Source organism: Taudactylus pleione, unplaced genomic scaffold, assembly GCF_031769625.1.
Source record: "Taudactylus pleione unplaced genomic scaffold, aTauple2 ptg000265l, whole genome shotgun sequence".
Classification (NCBI taxonomy): domain Eukaryota; kingdom Metazoa; phylum Chordata; class Amphibia; order Anura; family Myobatrachidae; genus Taudactylus; species Taudactylus pleione.
This window is the reverse complement of record NW_028284667.1, coordinates 11,547,615-11,564,868: the sequence shown is the minus strand read 5'-3', so window position 1 is coordinate 11,564,868 and position 17,254 is coordinate 11,547,615. Positions and strand designations below refer to the sequence as shown.

Below are 17,254 nucleotides of genomic sequence, written 5' to 3'. Positions count from 1 at the left end.
AATCGACTGTCAGTAAATAAGCTTTTTCTACTTATGGCTATGGGGAAGTACCGATGGTCTATTTAAAGTTCTATTGTGTGTGAAGTTGAAGTTCTGGGGATTTTGAGTCGGTTTTGCCTTTACCTGATCGACAAAATCAAAATTACCACCAAATCATCTCAAAATCACCACAAAATAGAATGAAACTGAAAATCAACCATTATTAAATTTACCTCATGACCTCTAGCCTACTGTAATATCATCACCAATCCTAGCCCACTGTAATAGCACTACTGGTTCAATGTAATGATCCATCCATACCTTCACTACCAACTGTGAAACACCCACTTCTCAGCTGGTCCCATCCCACTGTAAAATCCCCACCCTTCCCATATCACCAAAAATATTTCCACCCCTCCTAGCTCACTAATATTTCAATCCTATTACGGCCACTGTAGAAATCTTACTCTTCCAATCCCACTGTTACTTCTTTCCTGCTCTATCCCTTTTGAGTAATTTCCCCACCCATCATGTCCTCATGTTTGCAGAATGAACTTGCTGAAAGGTTCAGATAAGCATTGCTTTTCATTTTAAATGTACAAGCAATACCTTGTGTGTGTCATTAACTATGTGAGTATAATATGTGTCAAAAAATGTACTGCATCATAAGGATTTTTTTTTTTTTTTATTGGAGTGGTACAAAATAAAAGAAAGTAGTGATTCAGTATACAAGTGAAATTAAATTGATAAATTATATTTTCACTGCTGCCTGGTACGCAAGCACAGTATTGCAGTGTGATGTTGAGCACATATTTACCACAGAATAACACTATATGATGTACATTTCTCTTTATTTTGGGAATCTAGAAGAGACCTATAAAGGGCATGGAGCAACTACCTATCTCAGATAAGCACATATTTTGCACTTTGGTACAGAGGCACTTTATTGCCAAGTGCAGTTTATGATTGGTTGTCAACACCTGCAAGTCCATATTCACTGGTTTGTGATTATTACATGACACAGACATAACACATCTGTTAAGTCTTCAACAAACAAAAGGAACCTCTTGAACAAATAAAAAAACACAAATATGAGAACACCATACAAGAACGAGGTAATATAAAAAGAATACACTTGAACTTTTAATCTCCAATATCTGAAAAATAAGTGAAATCTTACCTTAAAAGTCAATCTGTTGTTAGTATAATTGGGTACCATAAGGACTTGCTCTGTAATTTGTCTCACTTGGCAATCTATCACGATATGATCAAGAGCCAGGGGTTCTTGGCCAATGCCTTTGAGGCCAAAGATATGTTCGGTACCATCTGTTTCATTTTGAAGCAGTAGTTTACCCTGTTAAAATGGAAGGTGTTAAGCTTTTGGCTGCAAAGTTTCATTGTTAGTTTCAAAATTTCTCTCTAAAACAATTATTTTATGGAGCAGAAAGAACAGAATTTTAGATGGTCTTAATTCCTTGGTTTTATAATAATGGAATTAGCAAGATAAGTGAAAACAACATCTTAGTATCAGTGAATAAATTAGCAATTTTACATAAAATTATAATTATTTGTAACTAAAACCTAAATTAGGGTCACATTTTACAACACGACCTCTGAAAGGTTTAGCTACAGCATCCCCATGGACTCCAATTACATTTCTGAGTAATTACTTAGAAGCTCAGATTTAGTTTTAAATTGCATTTTGTATTTCTTACATTCTTTGGAGCGATAAAGAACAATCAATGCATTCAGTTTTCAATCTTGGCAGAAATCATTTGTGGAATCAGTTTACTGTTACTGTTGCTGTCCAATGTGTGCTATAAAATGTGCCAATATACGTAAATATTTCATGCTATAAGCAGCTGAATGGTAACATGTCCTTATTATATATGTATACTGTGCACTAGAATCTTACTAACAGGGAATCTGTTTCACATCTGTCATCTGACAATTGCTTACTTTTTTGCTTTATGTATTTGTCTTTTTTAATCTCTTTCTTTTTGTCTTGGAATTGCCTGATAAATGCATGTCTTTAGTAAGCAAATGACAAATTCAACCTTAGCTTTGTTCTAAAACTGGAAGAAGAAATTGTATCTATAGATGTGACCTCATACACTATTGCTGCAGTTGCACTAAACAAACCATCTTGACGATCATGTCCTGTGCGCTCTGCTCAGAAAGCGTCTTTTTCACCCAAAAATGTGTCTTGGTCACAATGCAATGCGATTAGGATGCACCATGAGACTGCCCTGATTAAGTCGTCCACAGATATACAAGTGTTGCATCTTAAATTAATCAGGGCAGTCTTGTGGTGTAGCTATAGGCATCACATTGAATAGCATGCCATCGCATTGCATCACATTATTGGGCGAAATATATTGCACGGCGCAAGCAGAGTTGCACAAGATCTGGCAGCTCACTCGTGCCGCATGGCATATTGAGGCAGGGTGAATTAGTACACATCTGTTTCTCGGTGCTTGGGGAGAAGGTAGAATATTTCATGGCTGAATCTACTCTACTGTAGGTAAACAATCCTTAGGGCCATATCCACTAACTAACTCTCTTTTACTTGGAAAATTCAGTTTAGCTCTGCTGAACCTGTCAAGCAGCACAATACTATTCCGTACAGTACATACCACATTCAGTAATGCTCCATGGTGTACCCCAAATATAATTATTTATTTACTTCAGTAAAATGTCTGGAAACATTATTGTGTGCTATTACTGGTCAAATAACCAATAATACAAAAGCAGAACATTAAGATTTAATTAACATCTATTGCTCCTTTCAAGAATGAGACATAACCCCTTTTGCACTTACTAAAGGGGTTATGCCCTATATTCAGTATTTAGCAAAGTCATAATCTTAGCATACCGCTGTTTGACGCTGTAATGCTTATGCCATCTATAGATGCCATACGGTCCTATGGTTGACTAAGGGGCCCAAGAAAAGCCTTTCTGGCTTCAGCAAAGCCTTCAAGGCTTTACTGAGTCCCCACCGGGTGGAAGCTGAATGCGCACTCGTAGACGGTCATCACAATGCGCATTAGTGAACAACCCATTGCTGGGAGCTGGGCAGAGGACACTGCCAACACAGAGGATGCCACTGATCCTCATCAGACAGGTACTGTACATGTAAGAAAATATGTATAAATAGAGTGTCAACATAATGTGCAGTGCTGGACTAAACCTTGCTAATTCTATAGCAGTATCTAAGAAAAAGAGTAAGTAAAATACTTACAGTGCTCCAGCATTTGGAAAAAGGTTTAAACATCAGAGAGTATTGGGCAGTGTCTCCTGCAGAGATGTACAGAAATGGCGGGCCATAGAAGCAATCTCCCTGGAGAATGGCTTTCAGTTCCCAGTCTTGTTGAGTCATGTTACTCTAAAAAATAGGATCATTTTTATGTTATTATTATTTACTAGTTTGTAAACTAGAAGTACACATATCACATATATGGTATGATTTCCATAGCACCAACCCAGATATCCTTTAAGTACCTTACATCTTGCTAATTATGTGGAATAGATGTACTGTTCATCATTAAAAGTGTTTTAGTGCTTTAAACATTTGCTGCACTATATTTGCTATGGCAGCTTTGAAGCACATTTTATGATTTATATTATGATTTAAAATATAATTCTTATAAGATCAAACTGGTAAAAATGTAGCTACTGTACTATAAAATTCTGGATACTGTACATCTTAGACACAAAAGGAAAACATTTACATTTTTGGATGTTTAAATTGTTGCATAAAAAATAATGCTATACAGTATTCTAGCTGTATTTTACAGAATAGTTAAGAAGTTCATTAAATGCACTGGGGCTGCTGAAAATGGACATCTTCCATATAATGTAAACGAAAACAGCACAATACAGTGCAAATGAAAGAAAATGGACCAGAAAATTACCACAATAACTACACACCTAAAGGAGGGGAAAATAGTGTGAGTGTGTGACTGACAAAAAATGCACTACTCAAATAAAAGAAAAAAAGAAACAAACAAGAATAGTAGTGCACACCCAAAACAAGCCCAGTTAAACAACCTGTTTGGCCATGTTTGATAGATCATTGTTAATATTGTCAATAGCAATTTAAACAACATTACAGTTATAAAGAAACAAAGTAACTGTGTAACAAAGATGTAATAACTCATCATACTGTTACCTGTAGTGCAATTTGAGAAAATGAAAACATCTAACTACAGTAGTTACTCATTTTCCATCAAGAGCCTATTCTTGGTAATTCATGGAAATTTCTGATCAGTCTTAGGGGCTGATGTTGAGTTTAGCAATTTTTGGTTTCCGTACTGCCCATGTACAAAAGAAATCTTATGATTCTGTTACGTAGATTTGGTCACATCTTGCGTTTAACACTCCATATACAGTACGTAATGAAACAAAATGGGTGAGGGAGCGTTCTAGCATTGGCCAAGTACCGTAAGATACTTGACCAAATGCTTGTACAGACCGCAAGAAAGATGCAGTTGCACCTGTTAGAATGAGTATATCATGCTAGTGTTTGACCCCTAGTGCAAATTTGCATTAATGATGATAACGATCCGAAGTTGCTTCTGATTGGCTTAGTACATCTAGATCCTTCCCACAATTATTATTAAAGGGGTAGATTCAATTAGCAGCGTACTAGGCAACTCAACTTTTTTTTCTTACAGCAAAAACCTACGGCAGTGACTTTCTGCTATTCAATTATAAGAGCATGTCATGTCAATTCAAGTTTTAAACAAATTGCAATTTTTAGTTTGCACCTTTAGAATAGGTGACAGGGGCGTAACTATACCTAGGGGGGCCCTATATCAAAATTTTCCCTCCCCCCTCAGCGGCTCACCTGATTAGTGCCATGGCCGACTTCTCTTTCAGCAGTGTGCTGCGCAGTGCAGGCACATCTGCTTTCCTGGTCAGCTCTGCCACGACTTTCCTCGCTGACTAATGCTGGGAGGCGGCGTGGCTGTGCTGAGCCTGCTAGGACATCCCCGGATCACGGCCATGCCTCCTCTCAGTACCAGTCAGTGTGGAGATACGGAGGCAGACAGCACATTCCCATTTAGTTTTTAAAACGGAAAAAATAATGGACATTTGTATTGATTTTAACTTAATTACTACTTTTATTTTGTACAGTATTTGTATATGTATTCAATAGTATTTTACTTTAGAATTTATTAATAATGCTGTCCACACAGAGGCACAATGCCTAATGTATATAACAATTAAAGTACTATATTGTGCTTATTATGGCATAAAGCAGGAACATATACTATTGTTTTATTCCAGCATCAACCGGGCACATATACTATTGTTTTCTCTTGGCATTACACTGGTGCATATGGTACCGTTGCAGAGCTGGATGCACCCTGACATGTGTACAGATCAGTGAGGTGCAAAAAGAGCATTTTGGGGGGGTTCATTTGACGCCTCTGATTTTCACGAAATACATCCAACTCGCCAGTCTCTAAAGGGCCTATTCATCATAACGTAAAATTATTTGGAGATAATTCAGTTTAGAGCTCCCATTGAGTTCTACCTAATTACCAGAGGAATTCATCATTCTTCCTCTCCATAAGTATCTATTCCGAAAAGCTGTCATTTTTGTGATTACAGATTTTACGAAGATAGATACGATTCTTTTCCTTCTCCTATCTTAACGAGGCTGTTATGTACGCTACGCATGAACTGCTTTCGTTCATAGAAGTGGCGCATGTGCGGCACTGATTACAGCTGCGGTAACCTTGTTAGCGCAGTGACTGGAATACTGTGATTTAAATATCCATCTGAAAATCACAATGTTAAGCTGGATGGGCAGGGCCGGATTATAGACAGGGCAGACGGGGCGGTCGTCCAGGGGCCCCCACACCACCGCAAATATTGGCTGGAACCTGGCCATTCTGAACATTTCCTGGTCGGCTCCTGGCAGCATTGCTCACATGGCACACTGCCAGCCAGCCACACTCACTCATGGACCAGTGGTCGGTGGACCAGATGGGGTCCATGAACTTGATAGATTGTGGAACCACCCCCTTTCTGGCATAATACCGCGATTCGCGGGTGTACGAGTAGGGGGCGGGGCCTATTGCCATGAAGTGCCCGCCCCATGAGAAAGCGGATGCTGCTGCACCTGCTGCAACAGGTACTGTGCGCTCTCTGTCCCTCCTCCCACTCTCTCCCTCTTCTACATCCTCTTTCTCCCTCCCTGTCCGTTTTTTCACTTTTATCCCTACCCTCCTTTTCTCTCTCCCCTTCCTCCCTCTCTCTGTCTCACTCCATGTCCCCTCCTCCCTCCAGAGGAGATCTAGGAGGGGAGCCATATTATTTGTGCGGACTATTGCTGATTCCCTTAGCTGTCCCTGGCTGCCTCTCCTCTAGGGCAACTGAGCTGTAATGGCAGCCAGTTATCAGCATCAGTCCGCAGAAACAAGCCTGGCCGCGGTGACTTCTCTTGGGTGGGGGCGCTGGATGATGTGTACTGGGGAGGGAGGGGTTGAGGGGTGGTCGGATGCTGCTGGAGAGAGGGTATCCGCAGGATGCTATCTGGGTGACTGGAATGCTGCTGTGTACTGGGGAAAGGGGTTACACTGGGTTATATGCTCTGTAGAGAGAATAGGTGAGGGTGGGAATGGATGGAGAGGTGCTGTGTACTGGGGGAAGGGAATCTGCTCACGCGCTGCATTCTGGGTAGACACGGATGCCAGTTCAGACACCTGGGAGCATAGATTACAACTGCAGCAAGACAGCGAAATCATGTCCGCTATGCTGCCAGGAGTCGGTTACCAGCAGTGTCGCGGACATGATTTAGTATGCTGCCACCTTGCCGGTCAGAGGAGAATCCAGTGGCAAGGTAAGGGGCATAGTAGTCGCTGCGTGAGGCCATGACAATTATATTTGATGGGGCCCCACAACTTAGTTGCCCCGGGGCCCCCCACAAGCCTTAATCCGGCCCTGTGGATGGGTATCCACAAAAAACATAATATATTTCTTGATACTATGCTACTTACATATGAAGCAGACTTTACTACACATATGTTTCATGTTTTGCTCAGTGTGTTTTTAGAAGCTTAAAGTGTGTTCCTTCACTAGATTACATTTTATGCGGCCACAGAAGGCACAGACGTACAGTATAACGTTTGTCACACATTTGAAGAATTAGGTGCAAGGGCCTACAGTATGACAGGAATTACAATAATTGAAGTATGCACATGACATTGGCAGGCAGAAAGGAGGAATCAAACATTTTTGGTTGGAATCCAATAAATGGAAAATGCAGTATCTAAGGTTTATCTCCATGTTTCCCCAAAGATAGCAAATTTATGACATGCAGTAGAATCTATCATTAAATGTCAAACATTCTGTCATCAACTACTTTATCAGCTGCAATAGATTCAAGTCCAGTCCAGTCAAGAAGAATATATTGTAATTCTGTAAATAATGAAGCCATGTGGTATAACTTACTATTGGAATATCTTGTATCAGTGCTTCACAGGCTGGTGCAATAAATTCAAACACTGTTTCTATGCTGCTTGGGTTGACGACACATTCAATTATATAAACTCGTACATCATGAGAGGAGCGTAGCAAAATCTTGCAGGAATAACGGCCAGGTTTTCCAGGGACAAATTTCACTGGCAATAGCACTCCAATTGCTGTATCTGTACAAAATAAATAAATGAATAAATGAATGGGCAAAACACATATTTCAACCAAATGTAATGCTCAGCAAATATGGCACAAAATATACACATTTATAACACACCCATTACCATTGTACTTAATAAATATACATATTTAATTATTTTTAGATAGCCAAGTGGTGCAGCTGCACATAGTGATGTCAAAAGGCCTGGACATTTTGTCTGACCAAGTGAGAAGCCATACCTAGGATATCTGGATTAAAACAGGAGTGGGATCATGATCCTCCAGGAAAAGTAAGAGGCCTGACAACTCACATTTAAAGTTACTGTTGCGGTGTCCAAAAAAATATCCCTTTTGTGTAAGTTAGCATTCTATAACATTCTTCCTAGTACAGGTTGCCCATCATTGGTGGCAAAGGTAGGCAATAGGTATTTGGCTAGCATCATTCTAAACTTCTTAGTTAGAAAAGGGACAGTGGGTGTGATTCAAAGTCCACGCTATTGTCATCGCAGCTGTGATAGCACTGTTATGGTAATGCAGTAGGAGACGTCACGCCTCTTGCATGTATTACTGTTCCAAGCAGTGTCCATGGACGCAGCATCTGAACATCTCCATGATCCTCTGCTGGCGGAGTGACCATGGGGTAACTGAAGCCAGCAATTGCAGTTGGTCAAATGAGGCCAGGAAATCTCCATCATCTGACGTAGATCCTGGCCTCTTCCCTCCCCCTTTGGGGAAACGGATCCTGTTGCTACCCCCTTCCTGCCCAGAAATGGCAGCAAACTGTCAATCACTGACAGTCTGCTGCCGCTGTGTGTGCGAACACACAGGACCCGTACTGCACGTCTTGTGCCAGCGCAGACCGGCACAATTGGAGATGTGCGCTAAGCTGATGGTGTCCTGTTTTATGCAGAATGGAGATAGGAAACTTTCTAAAGATTTATTTAATTCCATCAACCAAGAAAAGCTTTTCCTTTCAACATTTGCTATACATTGTAGCCATTGAGCTGATTAACTGAGCAGATAAAAAGATTGTTTTTTCTACTCTTTCTTGGTGCAATATAAATACTATATAGTAATACAATAAAATGTCACAAGACCGAGGCACACCTGACCTGTCCAACAGGAGTCACTCAATTCCTATAACCAGCACACACACATAAAACGGGAATCAGACACTCCAAGTGGCAGCAGGTTGATCCGCCTGGTGTGTTTCTCCAAGAAACGTGCCGAAAGCTATTAAATTACAGACCTGGTATTAGCCCCAAGGCTGCAGTTAATGCTTATTTCTGCTCTCTGGAGGTGCAAGTAGAAATAAACATTAACTGCAGCATCGGGTCTGATCGTAGGTCTGCAATGAAATATTTGGAGGGGGGCACTTTATCCAGGAACACAGACCACACGGATCAACCCACAGCTATTTGAATCTGCCCCTTAATGTCCAAAACAGTCAATATAAAGTAGGATAGATGGTATGCTCTCTTTTATAGTCTATTATTCAAATTCCTATATGGGACTTTCACAAAAGTACATATACAGTAAAGGAAACACAAATAAAACATATTGGAACACTCGGGGGTATATGTAATAGGTTGTGAGTTCTGTTAAGTGGCACAATTTTGGCAATCTCACCTGTAGATTAAAAGTGCTAACCTGGTTTTGCCATTTAAATAATTTTAAATCTACAGCCGAGATTGTCGAACTTGTGACTCTTTACAAAACTCACAACCTATTACATTTACCCATCAGAGGGATACAGCAAAAAAACAGTGCAATTAAGTGCTTGAAATCTCACTGCAGGTGATGAAAGCACTCCTGGGATTACAACTTCCACTCACAGCATGCTCTATTTCTTCATTACACGTACCACATATAGTACAGAGGCAATGTCACCTCAGGGCACATGCATACATCAAATTACCAGCGATCTCTGCCAGTAGAAGGAAGGAGTAAGAGGAGTCCTTCACACCTGCTAAATGTAATACAATAGGTACAGAACAAGTATTTTCGGATTAACTATGAATTCAACTATCCATGCAACCTCTCTGAATGATCATGGTAACCCCGGATAATTGGTGTTCTACTGTACTACTTCTGATGCAGCAAGGTGTTAGCAAACATTACATCACTACAACTAAAGTGTTTCTTTTAAAGATTGAACACCTCTGGTCTGCCCGCATTGCTGTTAGTGTAAACATAGATTTAGTTACACATTCTGAGTATGTAAAAAAACTGTATCATGTCCTATAGAATGGAGACACATCAGCAATAGTTGATCTTCAGAGGAAGGAAGAGAAATAGTGTCTGCTGTCAGAGGTAGCTCCAGATATCAAACCTGATATCAAATGACATTGCAGAGATGTGTCAGCGTTCAGGCTGACACTTTCCTGCAATGTTCTTTGATATTAGGGCAGTTGTCTAAAGCTACCCCTGACAGTAGAAACAGTAGTTCTCTTCCTTCATCTAAATACCAGTCAGTTGTTCTCTTACCTACCGTTCACTGGCAAAGACATGGACGGGCAGTAGAAGCAATGTGGATCACAGATGTTTTTATAATATTTACCTGCTCATTCATTGTAAACTTGCATGCTGTTATTAATCATTGTAGAAACACAGTGATAATATGTAACTTGTATAATAACCATATTTATATCTGTGAATATATGTTGCACAATACGAGCTAAGAGGAAATTACCTCTCCTCCAAGTCATGTGCCTTTTTTTTTTATAGCAACTGTTAAAAATCAGACTATATTCTACGGAAACATTTGTACTTTTGTAAATTACACCACTTTTTCTCTTGTGCTACAGATGTGTCCCTGCTCATCTAGCCTCAAAGCACCATGCATAGCGATATGCCTGGTGTGAGTGAGCCGATAGGTCCAGCACAACTCTGCTAGCGTTGTGCGTCTTGGAGACTGTGCCAATTAATTTGATATGTGACACTTGTATATCTGTGTGCAACTGAGACTGAAACGGAACTTGGTTTGGAAAAGAGCTAATGCATCATAGCACTTTGTATGCTGATTGAGAGACTCAGTCACACACAGATACATGTATTCAATGAACACACAAATCTGTGAATTGGCAGCTCCATCATTTTGTGAGTGGCAGCAATCTCACGCCATAAGAGTGCTGGATGTGCAGTTAACCAAAGGGTGTCATGGAATACCATATCTGTATTGCGCAAGGAACGCGTCCATTAAGGCATCAGCCTTAATGATCGGAATTTCATTGTTTTTTTGAGTTTGAATGGTAGAATATCTGAAATTTCACAAAACTACTGATCATGTCTAAGAAGCCGCAATGGAACATGTGAAACTGGGAACACCCCACCCAGTCATCTAGCCAAAGCAATTTGGCCCTTATCAAAGTCCGTCAGATCCTTAAACATGTCCATTTTTCCTGCTTCCAACATATCAACTTCAAGAACTTAGTGTTCACTAGCTGCCTAATATATTCCATCCCTTGACAAGTGCCATTGTAACAAGATAATAAATGTTATTCACTTCACCTGTCAGTGATTTTAATGTTATGGTCACAAAAGGACCTCTTCTTTTATCTTCTTTTTATCTGTCCTTGCAAAAAAAATGCATCCTTACCCTCTTCTAATACACAGTGAAAACTGTAAGTTGCTGGAACATTCCAGACTGGAGGGATGTAGAGGGGAGAAGCCAACACCAAAACAGTTTAAGTTTGAATATGTGTGCCTGTTTCTAAGATGACTTCCTCTACACTCAAGTTAGCAGTGTCCCACAGAGAATTAAATAGTAATATATTATAGCATGCTGACAACTAGATTAACACACACATCATAAAATGAAGATCTTTGTTGTAGCCTAGCATAGGTAACCCTCAGCACTAGTGCAACAATGTAGAGATGTGTCCCACTGGGCACATATCAGCAGCTGGTGCTGGGACCAAGTATTGTATCATGGCGACAGAAGAGCAGAGGTGGCATTTCAAATTTGGCGCCAGTCATGAGCCAATCATGGCTCATGGACAGTAGCTAATCTGGAGTGGATGCAGCGAACCAAGCTTTATTTAGCTGGCACAAGCAGCAACAAGTCAGAACCCCAAAGAAAAGACAAAGGAATAAAAGGCACTGCTTGCCAGGACAGGTTAGCAACTACAGAAGAAGCCAACACCTAAACCCTGTGGTCAGCAGAGGGTTTTTCCTAGCCCTCTGCCACCCAGGTGAAGCTTTCAATGGTCAAGACGTAGCTGATGGATGGTACTGACCCTTGTGGGGAAATGCTGGCACATGGAATACCCCCCTGTGATGAAGGTCAACAGAGCCGGTAAGAACCCTTCCTTCTACCATAGACCACCAGAGTGTCTGGCAGTAGGACCATGGGCATAGTCAGTCATCAGGTCTGTAGGACCAGATAGGCATGCTTCTGGCCCATGCCCCCATTAGTGGATCTGAGAGCCATATCATTGAGCCCATGCTCCTTTTAATTTAGACATTAGGTCAATGACCACTGAAGCCCCTAATAGGGTGTGAAGGGCTTTTCAGACACCCATGACACCTGTTTTTCAAAACTAAAAATCTGTTTTTCCATCCATGATAAATCCCCTTTAATTGGTACGGCGCCCCATATTCTGTTTTCTAAATTAACACAAGGCCCCAGGTTCTGTCTTCTTAATTGGCACTAGGCCCAGGATAAGGAGGGGCTGGCTGGCTGTAATGTGGGAGGAAGAGGATAAGAAGGGATATTCACCAAATTAAGTCCTCCCCTGCTACAATTATTGTGATTTTTGTGTACTTGTGTATTTGCCTTTGTGTCTCCGCATAGGAAGGGAAAAAAACAAAAGATTTCAGGTTCCAGATAGTGAATTACACCTGTAAATTAGGATTGTTGTCTGTTTCATTAGGCCTATGAGCTAAGATTTCTGTATGTTCAGTTAGATAGCTTTGTGTGGTACACATTTAGGGTAGAGAGAGAGCTCCTGTGTGGTTGAGTTTTCTTACAGGCTGCTGTAAGTACCAAAAGGGTCAGTGACAGTGATAATATCGATGAGAACCTCTGTGTTTGTGTTTTCCTTTTTCTGTCCTCTTCTGGGCAACAATGGGTCTTACACTCTGGTTTAATGTTGCAGTATCCATCTTAGAATTATTCTCAAATATTTATAAGTACTTGAGAATGAATCTAAGATGATCGTTTTTTTTACTTGAGAGAGATTGTGTATATTAAGGGCTCTCCCCATTAGTTGACTCTACTACTATTTCTTTAGAGCAGGTTGATAATGTCTGGTCATCACATGAGGACACCAGAATGTAACCACTAAAAAGCCATATAATTTGAAGGAGTGTACTCTCCTTTTTAAAATAAGGGTGAACCTGAGATGTAGATGCCAGAACGGGTCCCTCATCCTTCGACTTCATAATGATTTCTGCTGGGCAGAGGTGTTCTCTCATAATCATCAGAAAATAACTTTTCAGGGTTCAATCATTTAAAATGTAGGACTCTCCACTTTCAAACATGAGAACCCCTGGATATGTGGTTGCTAGGATGGATGAAGGGGGGATACCACCTTTAATGTTCTCTTCCCTATACATTAGTTATTAAACATTTGTGTAGTGTTTTGCATGGAAGGGGTGGAGGGTAACGATGCCTCACCCCTGCAGAAAAAGTCTACAAAATAGGAAAGTAACCATTATGAGTGCCTGTCCAATGCATGATGTCATCAAGCTCTGATCCCTCACTTTGCAAATGGAAAACAAAATTCAAATACATACATATTCAGAAAAAAGAAAAAAAAAAAACATTTTAAAAAATATCCAATGAAATAATGCTTAATTCTAACAATAAAGCATTTTTTTTCATTACTTTATTTGCAACTGCATCACCATCATGAGATGGCAATAACATAAGATGTTTAGTGAAGGAATTTGCACTGCCACAATCCATGTTAAATACCATAAGTTTCCTCATGCATTTTCGTCAGAGGAATGAATCCTCCCCCTTTAACTTCCCAGTAGAAAAATTAACATATCTGGGAGGTTAGATGAAATTCTGAAGTCTCCCAGACATTTCAGAGAAATAGTCAAGTCTTTTAAAGAATGTTAGCTTCTACAAAGATCAGAGGTGATGCAATGTTTCCAACAGGCCAACCCTATTAGCTTCAGGGTATCCAGCTCCGGAAAAGCTCCAGGTTTCACGCAAAAATACAGAATCAATGGGTTGCTCCACACGTTAACCCCTCGCAGGAGCCTTTTATCATGGACTTTTCCTTGTAGCTCTTGAAGCTGCAAGGCTAATTAAATCAGCTGGCGCGTGTAATTAGCTGCAAGGTTTACCCTGAATTCCCCCCCCCCCCAATAAATCATACTTTTTGTGTATTTTACAACCAACTGTTGCATTTTGGTCAAATATGTTCCAAAAGTGCTCATTTGAAAACACCTATTAATAAATAACACATCTATGAATGTAAACATATTTGAAATGTTATATAAACCCAATATAAAACAACATCACGTATATTTTGCTTATCAAGACCATATTTTGTTATATTCCAGAATACATGAAATACAGTATTATAATATACTAATATTGTAATTGCATCAATTTGCTTCTATAACACATCTTAGCTATTTATAAAAACTACAGATGAGCCATTTGTATGTTTATTCATCAAAGTAGCTTTTTAGGCTGAGAACTCATTATACCTTTCTGACAACTAGATTAATGCACACATTGTAAAGTGAAGTAGAATTTATTATTTCTCCTGAATTAACATGCAAACAAGTTTATCACACATCCAGCAAGTTCACAACAAATGTAAAATATTCATGACCTTGTACTAAGAATAAAGTCAGCTAAACCACTCTTTATCTTCTGAAAGTGACTTAGAGATCAAACCGTTCCTTCAATCTGTATATACAAATTTGGAAGCAGCTCTCAACCCGAAAAAGATTTATAGTAAATGATAATTGACTGTTAACTCAGTAACTATTTATTGATTGTTTTGCATATTTCTATACTAGCTGTAATGCCCGGAGTTGCCTGGCTTTAATTGAAAAGAAAAAAACCCTCTGTCTCCCCTCCCCACACACTTTCAATCTCTCCTACTCTCTCCCTATACACTTTCTCTCCAAACTAACACTATCTGCCCTCTTCTTCTCCATCCTCCACTGTCTCTCTCTATCACCTACCATGACATCATTTTTATCATCAGTCAATTTTATTATACTGTATATTTGTCAGTAGCAGTTTACTGGAGTCACTGGACTTCTAGTTACATCTAGGGGCAGATGCAGTTGGCTGTAATTGCACGCTAAATCAGAAGTATTTGTAATTGAAACCCAAATCAATGAATGCAATTTGCATTAATTAAAAAACCTGCAATTGCACCCATATGCAAAATGGCAATATAAGTATATGCACTTGGTTTACACCAGGCAAATATCACACATATTTATGTCCCACTTGCATCCATGTTTTTTTAACATTTTATTTGCAATAAACACATTTGCTATTTCGTATTTATAAAACTGCTCAGACTTCACTATACAGCAAAAACAATTCCCAATCTCTTGTATAGAGAAATAAAATTGTTTTGCTAAAACAAGCAAACAAGAAACACATCTGCCCTAGCAATACAGAAATTGCATTCACAAACAGCCAATCACAATCTGCTTGCTAATGCTGGGGTCCATCATCATCATCCACTATTTGCAACTGCCCCTGACCACCTGCTAATAATACTGCTTTCTCAGGTGTCTGTGTTTCAATTTGCATCTGTTTCCAATTGTGCAAACATGACCTAACTGTACTCGACCTATATTAGATGTTCCCTTCCTGCCTGGCACGCCTATTCAGGTGCAAGCAGGTGTAAGTGGCAGTCTAAGCATGGTGCACATGCATGCAAACATTTTGCTTGGCATGCGCAGAGCAATTTCACACAAGATACACTAGGTCCTCTGGCATAGTACTCACTCAGCATCAACACCTAGATGTGCAAAGGGTTTAGTTATAGAAATGACAAACTAAGTCGGGAGTCCAGTAATTATTTTAATATTTTCAAATAAACAGAAAGCTTATTAATAACCACTGTCGATTTGCCCACATGATAGGGTACATAGAGCATAATTTACAGTGAAAACCAATTTTGTAGTCTGAATGTTTGTAAAATAAAGACCACATTCTTACTTGAGTAATGTGTCTAACACCCATCTTATGGCTAAGCCCTAAAGGTTCAGGATCTTATAGGTGGCATCAAAATATTGTCTTCTAATATGTTGAGATGTAGGGGCTGCTCAAAGAGCGGGCTGACAGGTCCCTGTAGCCTGTAGTCACCCCCTGTCCGTACAGTAGAGGTGGGGTTAAAGTTCCTGCTGAGTGCCGCCCAGCACAAATGATCATGCAGGTGGCACTGCTGTCTGCCAGGCCATGGTCACATTCGATCCAGGTCCTAGTGTTTACATTGTGAGGCACTGCATGGTGTACATTCTGATGTCATCACACCATGCAGTTGATAAAGAAGAGGAGCGCGAAGAGGAGTATGCAGGCTGTCAAAGGAGGGAGTTGGCTCTTGACATGATACAGGAACAGGAGGCTGAAAAGACATGGGGCAGAAAGCTGGAGTGACAGGGGGCAGGAGGCTGGAGTGACAGGGGGCAGGAGACTGGAGTGACAGGGGGCAGAAAGTTGGAGTGAGAGGGGGCAGGAGGCTGGAGGGGACACAGGAGGCTGGAGTGACAGGGGGCAGAAAGCTGGAGTGACAGGGGGCAGGAGGCCGGAGGGGACACAGGAGGCTGGACGTGACACTGGGGTATCAAGTCTTGTTGAACCTCTGTTGTATGATGATGACGACATTAGTTATATTCTTACACAAACAGGCATCTTCCAGACCATGTGTTCTTTTACATGTATGGTGAATACCAACTGAAGACACGGCCTGATTCAGACCCGGACGCTATTTGTGGCCGCTCGCTGGCTAAAAGGGGCCGGCTATTTAAATCATGTGCTCGCACTGCGTCGCGTAAAGCCGCCCACTAACTAATAGCGAGCACCTGTATAAAGACGCCCCTTTGCCAGTCGCAACACACGTCATCTCTGGCAGTTGTCGGATTAATCAGGAATATCGAGAGCCATCGGAGCTGCTCACAGCGCTTGTGATAGCCTTTTCCGAGCAGTTCAGGCTAAGATACAACCCAGTCACGTGTGTAATGACGCTTCTCTGCTAATTATGCACTCCCATTAAACGCCGTTCTGACGGTCAGGCACGCCTGCGTTCGCACATCCACACCCCCATTTACAAGCACCTTCCCCTGTTACCACCCACAAACAGCACTATCTGTCACTCAAAATAGCGGCCCGACTGTGGGCTACGGGCGAGCACTTTCCCATCACAATGACTGGTTTGCACACGCGCACTGCGACTCATACGCATGCGCAGATTGCATAAAATCGCTCAATGCGAGCGCAGCATAGCGTCCGGGTCTGAATCAGGCCCTCTGTCTGCCCAGGGAGAATCAGATCCTCCAGAGGCTCTCCGTTACAGAGAAACCAGCATATACTGTAGGGAAGGTCTATGATTTTATTTAGTACACACAATAAGCAGAATATATATATATTTTTTTTTAAGGGGGGCGTCAAAGGGACTTTTCGCCCTGGGCTCTAACT

At 40.8% G+C, this 17,254-nt stretch overlaps 1 protein-coding gene across 1 annotated transcript in view; it reads right to left on the bottom strand.

Moving 5' to 3' along the window:
• Positions 1 to 17,254, bottom strand: part of LOC148514013 (cilia- and flagella-associated protein 47-like) — a gene marked incomplete at its 3' end in the record, with an annotated part of 651,210 nt that overhangs the window by 338,003 nt on the left and 295,953 nt on the right. The window contains exons 46-48 of the mRNA XM_088481183.1: positions 7,444 to 7,640; positions 3,221 to 3,364; positions 1,160 to 1,333 (exon numbers count right to left, since the gene is read on the bottom strand). Of these exons, the coding sequence (XP_088337309.1) occupies positions 1,160 to 1,333; positions 3,221 to 3,364; positions 7,444 to 7,640 (515 nt within the window). The remainder of the gene's footprint in view (positions 1 to 1,159; positions 1,334 to 3,220; positions 3,365 to 7,443; positions 7,641 to 17,254) is intronic.